Source organism: Dipodomys ordii, unplaced genomic scaffold (genome assembly GCF_000151885.1).
Source record: "Dipodomys ordii isolate 6190 unplaced genomic scaffold, Dord_2.0 Scaffold156, whole genome shotgun sequence".
NCBI lineage: Eukaryota > Metazoa > Chordata > Mammalia > Rodentia > Heteromyidae > Dipodomys > Dipodomys ordii.
The window spans coordinates 1655025-1665955 of NW_012267372.1; the positions used below are offsets into that span (position 1 = coordinate 1655025).

The 10931-nt window shown below is 53.7% G+C and overlaps 1 protein-coding gene across 1 annotated transcript; it reads left to right on the plus strand.

Annotated features, from left to right (window-relative positions):
• Nucleotides 1-3870: 3870 nt before the first annotated feature.
• On the plus strand, nt 3871-8105 carry Cadm4 (cell adhesion molecule 4). The gene is made up of 8 exons (XM_013032605.1): nt 3871-4078; nt 4327-4479; nt 5200-5334; nt 5521-5685; nt 5806-5896; nt 6096-6268; nt 6587-6715; nt 7082-8105. Exons 1-8 carry the CDS (start codon nt 3871-3873, stop codon nt 7189-7191), a joined length of 1164 nt encoding a protein of 387 aa, XP_012888059.1. The 3' UTR covers nt 7192-8105.
• Nucleotides 8106-10931: the final 2826 nt, after the last annotated feature.

Genomic DNA, 10931 nt, shown 5'->3' on the forward strand with positions numbered 1-10931 from the left:
GATGGCTAAGGCCTTGACCCTTGAATCTGATGGGGGAGGCCTGGGGCCTGGACCCCTAGGTCTGAGGGAGGAGGCCTGAGGCCTGGACCCCTGGGTCTGAGGGAAGAGGCTGAATTCCTGGCTCTCTACAGTATCACCTGCTCAGCTACACTTCTCCAAACCCTCCCCTGCCCCTTTATCCAGGCACCCCATCCCTATGACTACTAAAAATCTGTCAACACAGTTTAAAGGGCCAGCGCCCCAGTCCCAAAGGCTCAGCCCCTCTCCAACCACAAAGTCCCGCCCCCCCCACCACCCCCGAACCCTGAAACAAAAGCTCTTAAAATATTAGTATTCCAGGCACAAGCCCTGTTGGTTACTGACTCCTCAGGAGGGGGAGGAAAGAAAACAAAAGCCCCCCCCTCACCCCATGTGCACCCTTAAGAGAACAGTGGGTAAATTGGGGTGGGGGGAGGCAGATCCTGAGGTCGAAATGGCTCCCACAGAGGGGTATCTTTAGTCTACTGACTTGCCTTGGATGCCCCATCCCAAGCCTCATTCTCCACATCTGTAAAATGGGGGGCTTAGCTTACACTAGTGTCAGATCCAGGACCCTCAGCGAGGTGTTTTGCTTTTTTTTTTTTTTAAAGGGCCAAGACACCCGAGTCCGTTTCCCCGGGCATGGGCTGTAAATAACCATGGCCTTCAGACGGGGTTCCCTGCACCGCAGGGTCCGCGCTGGCTCCCACGAGGCTGGTACTGGCAGCATTCTGGTTTTCTGGTTTTCTGGGCAAGGTAAGCACACTTGCCCAAGGTCGCACTGGTGGCAGGTGGTACAGCTGCGACCCACCCGCGTTTCCCATGACAATAACGGTTCTTACTGGTGTTGCAGTGACGAAACCTTGCCAGGTGCCCCAGTTTGTTGGGCAGCTTCTCCCCCCCCCCCCATTCCTCCGTGTTTATCAAATACCATACACACTTCCAGGCACCAGGGGGCAGCAGTTAGCCCAACCCACTTACCACTACCACTTAGACACACCTCCATCGCAAATAATAACAAAGACATCATCCCAAGCCCATGACACTCATGTCCCACAATCCCTTGCCAATGCTGACCACGCCACCCTGAGAACTGAGAGTGGACGTAGGTCCTGGATAGGCAGTCTGAAAGATCCAGGTGCAGGTTGCTTGCTCTGCCAGTTGGTTCTGACATTGGGCAAGTCCAGCCATCCGTCTGGGTCAGTTTCCTTACTTGTAAAATGGGAACTGGGATGTCAGACCCTGAGTTCGATCCCCAGCACCAAGCAATCAATAAAGATTCAAGTGGTTCAAGTGGCAGAGATATGAGGAGGTCCTGAGTTCCCACTCAGGACCATTGAGGAAGGGAGAGGGGGAGAAGAAGGGGAACAGAAAGGAAGGAGGGAGAAAAAAAAGGAGGGAAAGAGAAAGGAGGAAGGGAGGGAGAGAGACAGCAGAGGTTACCTCGAGCAGGTACTGCAAAGATTAAGTGCAAGATAAATCAGTAAGGCCCTCAGCACGGGGCTGAGCCTGGCAGCTACCTAATAAACCGTAGCTACTGTGGTGATTGCTATTTGGAGATGTTAGAGATGGTGGCAGAAAGGCTAGTGCTGATTAGTCTTGGCTTTCAGTTTTCTGTATACGGTAGCTTTTCTTCTTTCTCTTTTTCCATTTCTCCTTTTCTTTATCCTCTTTTTTATTTATGGGGAGGGGAGGAGGGGTGCTAGGGATGAGTCCAGGGCCTCTAGCTAGCAAGTCTCCCAGCCAACCTTTTCTAGTCTTCCACTTGCTCCTCTGATGGATTTGTCAGGGTGAGTTAGCTGCTATAACAAACAGCCCTGAAATTTTTTTTTTTGGCCAGTCCTGGGGCTTGAAATCAGGGCCTGGGTGCTGTCCCTGAGCCTTTTTGTGCTCAAAGCTGGAGCTCTACCACTTGAGCTGCAGTGCCACTTCTGGCTTTTTTTGTTGTTGTTGAGTAGTTTATTGGAGATAAGAGTCTTATGGGAACTTTTCTACCTGGGCTGGCTTGAACCATGATCCTCAGATCTCAGCCTCCTGAATAACTAGGATTACAGTTGTGCGCCACCGGCACCCAGCTAGCCCTGAAATCTTTATGGCTTAACAAAAATGTGTGTTGCTTGCTCTCATCCAAATCCTAAATAGACGGACCAAGGAGAGTAGTCAGTTGTAGATCAGAGATCCTGCCAGCTTGTGTTCCTACACTTGTTGGGGCTCTCCTTGGAGTGCTCCATACCCACTCAGCCTGAAGGGTTGCAAGAGTTATGGGCTACTTGGAATGATGTATTTATCTTTCCTGTTTATATCCAGATGGTCAGAGATCAGTCACATGGTCCTGCCCAGTTGCAAAGGATGCTGGGAAAGTAGCCTCATAGCCTAGTGTGTGATGCATCCATTAACTTTACAATGGAACAAACCATTCAAAGTTAGTGGCTAGGGTTGGGCTTGGTAGTACATGCATATAATCTCAGCTATGTGGAAGGCAGAAGGATTAATAACAGGGTAAGCGGCTGGGAATATGGTTTGGTGGTAGAGTGCTTACCTAGCATGCATGAAGCCCTAGGTTCGATTCCTCTGTACCACATAAACAAGAAAGTTAATAATAAAATTATATTTAAAAGTAAAGGCCAGGGCAAAAGCTTAAGACCCTTTCAAAATCAAAAAGGGTTGGGATGGGGCTGGGAAGGTGGCTCAGCAGTAGAGCGCTTGCCTTGCATGCATGAGGCCCTGGGTTCGATTCCTCAGCACCACATATGCAGAAAAAAAAAGCTGGAAGTGGCGCTGTGGCTCAAGTGGTAGAGCGCTCGCCTTGAGCTGAAGAGCTGAGGGACAGCGCCCAAGCCCAGAGTTCAGGCCCCATGATTGGACCAAAAAAAAAAAAACAAAACAAAAAAAGGGTTGGGAACATGGCTCAAGTGGCTCTGACTACCAAGTACAAGCTCAGTTCAAAACCCATTAGACAACTGGACACTGGTGGCTCCCGTCTGTAATCCTAGCTACTCAGGAGGCTGAGATCTGAGGATCACAGTTCAGAGCTAGCCCAGGCAGGAAAGACCGTGAGACTGTCATCTCCAATGAAAACCAGAAGTGGCATTGTGGCTCATGTGGTAGAGCACCAGCCTTGAGCACGCAGGCCCTGAGTAATGGTAAAAACAAGAAACCCAGTAGATTTGAAAAAACAAAAAAGCAAAACCTTTCTGACTTAAATACCATTCATTCTATTTGTTTTCGAAGCTGGGCTAGGTCAAGTGGGCAGTCTTCTTTTGGTCTTACCTGGAATTATTTCTGTGACCTCCATTTACCCTGTGATGCATTGGTGGCTGGTAGATCCACTCACATGGCAGACATTGGGGATGGCCATTTCCTGGGCTTCTCTTTTCATGGGGCTTAGCACTAGTGGAACATGGCCACTATCCATCTGTGGGTGGCAGAAGGTTCCACGATTCCTATGTCACCTCTAGCGAATGCTACTGGTGGGTGCCATAGAAAGGCCTGCCTTGCTTAGGGGAGGCAGAGCCCCTCCTTTCTGGGAGGAACAGTCAAGCTTGCTTGCTGAGGCCATGTCTGTGGCTTGGAGACAAGCCACAGGGAATACCCAGGTACGGTAGGTGCTATTTGCTGAATACACCTCAGCCTCCTACACTGGGTGCACTCCAGCTCAGTGTCCCAATGGGACTTTCTTTTAGAGCCTTCTGTGACCTTGGTGTGTCCTTGGGCTGTCCCATGCAGCATAGGCCACAGGGGCTTGGTCTCAACTCCTCCAGAGCTGGAGATCTCCTGGCTCCTAGCCTGTGGGAGATGCTGGATGTAATTTACTGACTGAGAGGGCAGGAGACAGATTGGCGAGTTACTCGGATGGACAAGGAAGTGAAACAGAAGGAAAAGACTGAGTCTCCTATCATCTTCACTGTACTAGGGGCCGGACAAGAAGTACAGACAGAGAACGTGACAGTGGCTGAGGGCGGGGTGGCTGAGATCACCTGTCGTCTGCACCAATATGATGGATCTATAGTTGTTATCCAGAACCCAGCCCGGCAGACCCTCTTCTTCAATGGCACCCGAGGTGAGTGCTGGGGCTTGGACTAAGTGTCCCAGAAGAGGCCATAACTGATTCTGGAGGGAGGAAGGGGCCTGGGGCTTGGCTTCTGGCTCCAGCAGGCAGGAGGACCTGAATCATGATGGGTCCCATGGGGAGGAAGCAGTTGGACAGCTCAGACTATTCATAGGTCCAGCTGGAGAAAAGCAGAGTGCTGGATGTGAGCTCCTGTGGTCAGCTTGTCCCATGTTCACGCCTCCCCCTTTCCTCTCTAGCCCTGAAGGATGAGCGTTTTCAGCTTGAAGAGTTCTCTCCACGTCGGGTGCGGATCCGGCTCTCAGATGCCCGCCTGGAGGATGAGGGTGGCTACTTCTGCCAGCTCTACACAGAAGACACGCACCACCAGATCGCCACGCTCACTGTGCTAGGTACTGCCCCCCACCCTCCTCGACTGCACCTCTCTTCTCCTGAGACCTTCTTGGCCTGGCTGTGGTTCAGTTTCTGGACATCTGGCCCCAGCAACCATGGCTGCCTTCCTGAACATCTTGATCTCTGTGACTGACCCCCAGAACATCTTTGCTCCTGGTTGCTTTTTTTCCCCCTTTCAATCGTGGGGCTTGAACTCTGGGCCTGGGTGCTGTCCCTCGGCAATTCAGCTCAAGGCTAGCACTCTACCACTTGAGCTACTGCACCACTTCTGGTTTTCTGGTGGTTCATTGGAGATAAGAGTCTCACAGACTTTCCTGCCCGGGCTGGCTTTGAACTGCCATCCTCAGATCTCAGCCTCCTGAGCAGCTAGGATTACAGATGTGAGCTACCAGTGTCTGGCCTGGTTGCTTTTTTGGGGGAATGGCTGGGGGAGGGGGAGAGATACTCAGGTTTGAGTTCAGAGTCCAGGAGCTGTCCCTTAGCTTTTTCATTCAAGGCTGGTGCTCTACCACCTGAGCCATAACTCCACTGTCGGCGTTTTGGTGGTTACATGGAGGTAAGAGTCTCATGGACTTTTGGATGTAGCCGCCCTCGGATCTCAGTCTCCCCAGTCGTCAGACTGACAGGCGTTAGCCCCCAGTGCACGGCTTCGTCTGGTTGCTTTGAGCCCACCTCGAGGGTGCCTCCTTTGACACCTGCGCCCCTTCTCGCCTTCGCAGTGGCCCCGGAGAATCCTGTGGTGGAGGTCCGAGAGCAGGCGGTGGAGGGCGGCGAGGTGGAGCTCAGCTGCCTGGTTCCTCGATCGCGTCCCGCCGCGGTCCTGCGCTGGTACCGCGACCGCAAGGAGCTGAAAGGTGCCCGGGCTGGAGGCAGGCGAGGGCGGGGCTCCGGAAGGGGCGGGGCTTGTGGTAGAACTTGGCTCCGGCGGGGGTGTGGTCTGCGGGCGAGGGCGGGGCTTGGCGAGCCCCCTGCGTTGCGATTGGTGGGGCGTTGGAGCTAGCGCCTCGGCCTGACGTTGTCGGGGGCGGGGCTGGGGGCAGGCGTGAGCAGTGGCCAGGAAAATGGCAAGGTGTGGAGCGTGGCGAGCACCGTGCGGTTCCGCGTGGACCGGAAGGACGATGGCGGCATCGTCATCTGCGAGGCGCAGAACCAGGCGCTGCCCTCGGGACACAGCAAGCAGACGCAGTACGTGCTGGACGTCCAGTGTAAGTGCTTGGAGGGCAGGGTCCACCCCGGGGATCCCCATGCCAGCCGCCCGCCCCTGGGGGAGGAGGGCCGGCCTGGCCCCACCGCCATCCCCCCCCACCTCTTCCCTCTGCCCACAGACTCCCCGACGGCCCGGATCCACGCCTCCCAAGCCGTGGTGAGGGAAGGGGACACGCTGGTGCTGACGTGCGCCGTCACGGGCAACCCCAGGTGGGCGCCGGTCCTGAGGTGGTCCTGGGGCAGCCCAGGACTCTGGGTGGGGGTTCTAGGAGTGGAAGGGCCTGGGAGGGCGAGGAAGCCTGAGATCCCCGGACAGGGGAGGCTGGACCCAGGCCTGATGGTCTTCTAGCAATGAAGGGCTAGGAAGGAACTTCCTAACTCTCACTGTACTTTGTCGTCCCCCCACCAGGCCGAACCAGATCCGCTGGAACCGGGGGAATGAGTCTCTGCCTGAGAGGGCGGAGGCCGTGGGGGAGACACTCACGCTTCCCGGCCTGGTTTCTGCGGATAACGGCACCTACACCTGCGAGGCGTCCAACAAGCACGGCCACGCGAGGGCGCTCTACGTGCTGGTGGTCTACGGTGAGGGCAGCTGCGGCCCTGGGCCGGGCGCAGGGCTGGAGTCACGGAGGGGGTGGGTTGGGGGGAGGATGTCTGTCATGTTTCTATCCGGGCAGGAGGCAGGGCAGGTATTGGGAGAAAAACCAAGTATTTTTCCAGGAAATGGAGCATCTGGAAAGAGGACCCCTAGAAGGGCCTGAGGGGGAGCAGTAAGTTTTGGAAGGGTGTCGCAGAGAAAGGGGCAAGGTTTCAGATGTAGTCTGCAGAAAGGTGTGGCCAGGACTGGGACCACATCCCTAAGGACGTGGTCTTTCTTGTGCCCTGTCTGGCCTCTGGCAGACCCTGGTGCGGTGGTAGAAGCCCAGACGTCGGTTCCTTACGCCATTGTGGGCGGCATCCTGGCGCTACTGGTGTTTCTGATCATATGCGTGCTAGTGGGCATGGTGTGGTGCTCCGTGCGACAGAAGGGTGAGTGGGGGGTGAGGGCAGGGCCCAGAGGGCCAGCGATGGGTGTGGTTGGCTGTGGGGTTGGAAAGAGGCGGGGCCTAGAGCCAGAAGAAGGGGGTGGATTGGAAGATTGGGAATCCTGCGGGACCTCAGGCTGAGAGTCCCCGGAGAGCAGAGCACTTGGAATCCTAATTCTCGTTTTTTACCCCTTTCTCTGCCACTGTCCTGTCTTGTTCTGTTCTTCCCTGGACCTGACTCCCTCTTCCTGTGTTCCATTTCCCCCTCTGTCTGTCTGGCCTGGTCTGTCTTCCTCTTTCCATGTCTCTGCCCAACATGCTGGTCGACTTGAACATCCCACTGCCTGGGGGGAAATCTACCATCCCTTAGGCTCCTATCTGACCCATGAGGCCAGTGGCTTGGATGAGCAGGGCGAAGCAAGAGAAGCCTTCCTCAATGGCAGCGATGGGCACAAAAGGAAAGAAGAGTTCTTCATCTGACCCCACCCCCACCCCAGGCCTGGGCCTGGGCCGGGTCCCCCCCTACTGCCATCTGCAAGGAACCAGCAAAGACATTACCAGAGTCTGGGATGGTGGGCTTCCCCCTCACCACTAACACCTCAGATGCTTGGGCAGGGATGGGGGATTGGATACCTGGATCTGTGCTAGGGCCAGAAGTGAGGGCCCCCGAGGTCCGGGTCCCCCAGGGGGCAGGGGCCAAAGGTCCACCCCCAAGTCCAGGGAGGGCAGTAGGGATTGGGTTGTGGGAACATAACTGGGGGAAAGCCAGGGCCCCTAGGCTAGAGAACCAGGTCTTGTGGGGAGGGATCAGATTCTGGGAAGGGAGGGGTGGGCAGGGTAGGGGAATACAGATTTCTTTGGGGGTCCCAGACCCCCATGCCAGCCATTGTAAGAGTTCCACAGAGCTCTGGGCACCTCTTTGCAAAGCCATGTTTGCACGGTGGGGGGACGGGTGGGAGGGGGCGGGCCTGGAAACAGGATTCTGTGTCTTTGTGTCAAAACTTTGATGGGGGCAGTGAGGGAGGCAGCCCCAGCTCTATCCCCAACCCCCTTCCCTAGGCTCCTGGGCTCCCTGTCCCTCCACCTCCTCCTGATGTCTGTCCCACCCATATTTGTCCACCCACTCCTGGGGGGGGCCTTCCCCATCTCTCCTCCAGGCCCCCCGGGGAGGAGAAAGGAGTTTGGGGGGAGGGTGCGTGGTCTCTATGGTTTTATATATAATATATTAAAAATTCAAAAATCTGTATGAAATATCAGATTGCACCCCCTACCCCCCTATTCCTGGCTTTTGCTCCCTTTTTCTTGTTTAAAAAAACACACATTTTTGTACGGGGAGGGGAAAGGGAGGGGGTTTGGCAATCCCACTAACCACCATTAAACTGAGGAGAGAACAAGTGTGTGGGGTGGCTGTGTATCTGTCCCTAGGCCCAGGGCTGCATCACTGGGTGGGAGACGAAGGGTCGGGGAGGGAGGGGATGGAGAGCCCAAGTTGCTGGTGCCTAGACTGGAAAAGGCTCTCACCATCCAAATTTTCAGCGTAATAAAATAAGCCACTGAGTCTGCCTGGTAGCTACTAAGCCACCCAGTCCCATCCTCACAGCCTAGATCCGAATCCTTTACCCTGACATTAATCTCCAGGGAAATGTTATTGCTTTTTCTGTTGTTGTTATATATTTTTGAGGCAGGGTCTTGCTACATAACTCAAGCTGGCCTTGAACCCTCTCCATCCTCCTGCCTCAACCACTGAGTGCTGAGATTGAGCCACAGGCCCACTACTTCCATTGTTCGCATCTTACTTTCCCTGCCCTGTTCAAAACCAGTCTCTACTTTCTCGTGTCCTCTAGATCAAGTCCCTTCAGTGTGGCATTGTTGTACGGTGAGAAAACGGAGAAGCCACATTTTGAGAGAGAGAATAGGGAGTCTACTAAAAGGCCGGCAACTGCTTGGTGGATGCCTATCTCAAACACCAGTAGCCAGCAAATACACTTAACAATTAGGAAACTGAGCCACAAAGGTCAGAGAGGAAAGAAGGAACAAAAACAACCCAACAAACCCATTCAGCTCCAGCTGGGATCTCCCTACTACAGCATGGCAGGTTCCTCACTCATTTACCTAGATCTCATGTGTATTGTTCTTTGTGTGTGTGTGTGTGTGTCCTGTCGTGGGGCCTGAACGCTGTCCATCAGCTCTTCAGCTCAAGGCTAGAGCTCTACCATTTTAGTCACAGCGCCACTTCCGGCTTTTCTCTTTTTGCATATGTCGTGCTGAGGAATCGAACCCAGGGCCTCATGCATGCAAGGCAAGCGCTCTACCACTGAGCCACCTTCCCAGCCCTCGTGTGTATTGTTCTAACTTTAGGTTAGGAAAGAAACCTTTATGACCTGGGCTGCTGCATGCATGTGGCTCTCCAAAGCTCTGGAAGGAGAACTGCTTAAGCTAGAGTTTGGGCCAGCCTGGGTAACAGAAACATTGTCTTTGTGTGTGTGTGTGTGTGTGTGTCAGTTGTGGAGCTTGAACCCTGGGCCTGGGCACTGTCCCTCAGCTCTTCAGCTCAAGGCAAGTGCTCTACCACTTGAGCCACAGCATTGGAGATAAGAGTCTCACAGACTTTCCTGCCCAGGCTGGCTTTTTACCTGGATCCTCAGATCTCAGTCTCCTGAATAGCTAGAATTATAGGCGTGAGCCACTGGGACCCAGCCCCATCATCTTTTTTTGTCTTTGTTTTGGGACGGTCTTCATACGTAGGGTAGGCTAGTCTGAAACCCTAGATTCTTCTGTCTCTACCTCCCAAATGCAGGCTTTGCACCAGGTTAGAGACTGTTAAAAATAAAATCCAGTCAAGGCAACAAGGCAGGAGGAGCAAAAGTTCAAGGTCAGGCTGAGCTATAATAGCAAGACCCATGCTCAAAAACAAGTATAATAACAAAATCCTTACAGTGTGCCAGCTACTGCTTGGAGTTCTTGAAACAGCTAAGAAAAAAATGTCAGGTGATACAATTGAACACTAAGGTGAAATCAGATACTCTCTAGGTGGGGCACATCCAGAGACCATCAGGGAGATTTGTGAGGAAACAGACTGGGGGGGGGGGAGGAAACAAAGAAACGATTTCAGATTGGATTGAGGACTATTAAAGTCAATAAAGGGAGGGGATTTGAGGGACTATTATGCTAAGTTTCAAGCATATCTCGGTAGCCAAAAGGGCCTCTAAGTCCCTTGTTCCCCTCAGCCTCCTTTCAACCACCATCTATGGTGCTAGTCCTTCTCTTTTAAAGTAACCCCACTCAGATTGGAATCCTGGTTATTGCTTCTCGGATTGGCATAGTGCCAAAACAGGAATAGGGAGCCCAGAACAGCTCTACAGAAATCAGAGTGAAAATATGCTCCGGTAGAGAACAGCAAGACCTAAGGCTCAAGAAGGTAAAGCTGTTAAGGGTGTGTGAAGGGTGGATTCTATGAACGAAAGGTGGGTGAGGTCAGAAAGATAAAAGAGTTAATGGGAACCCACTGGAGAATTTTTTAATTGCCACATGACAATCTGTTCTTCCGAAGCCTGACTGGTCTGAGGCTCTTCTCACTCCTGATTCAAAAAATCACCCAGAGGAGCCTTTCTTTCTTGGAGTGGGAGGCTGCTTTTCCTTTCCTCAATCAAACCACGCACTTCTTTGCTCCTGGGCGTTTGCCCTTGCTGGTCCCTGTGCCAGAATGATTTCCATTCTAGTTGGCTCCTGCTCATACTTGGCTTAAAAAAATAACTTCTTGGAAGCCTTTCTAGAACCCCAGGCTGGGGCAGACGCTCGTGTTATGCTCCCCCTTAGTCTAAGTCTTAACACTTCTAGGTAACAATCTAATCCGTGTGGCTCTCCTTTTCCTTGGGGGGGGGGGCGTTACTAGGATGGGGACCAGACTGGTTATTTGTTCACTGCAAAAATCTACCCGGCACAAGTTATCCTTGGTGAGAAGCTGTGAGTGTTGGTCGAGGTCTTGGCCCTTTGTGCTCGAAGGGTCCCTGAATACGACCAGGGTGTCCCGTCCTTCCCTCCCCCCACGCCACACACACACTTCGCCCTAGTCTGCAGTTGTTCTGCGCAGGCGCTCTGTTCAGGCGACCCTCCCCCACTGCTGGCCCATATGCAAATCACTGCGCTCCGAAGGACAGCCTCTCCCAGGAATATGCAAATCGCCCCGTGGCAGGAGGCCTTTCGGGGGCCCCCGCGCGAGG

Bases quoted from the DNA above. Each gene is read 5' to 3' on its own strand.
- Cadm4 (XM_013032605.1), top strand. From the start codon at position 3,871: ATGGACAAGGAAGTGAAACAGAAGGAAAAGACTGAGTCTCCTATCATC. The intron at 4,079-4,326 runs GTGAGTGCTGGG...TTTCCTCTCTAG, and splicing joins CTTCTTCAATGGCACCCGAG to CCCTGAAGGATGAGCGTTTT. The intron at 5,897-6,095 runs GTGGGCGCCGGT...TCCCCCCACCAG, and splicing joins GCCGTCACGGGCAACCCCAG to GCCGAACCAGATCCGCTGGA.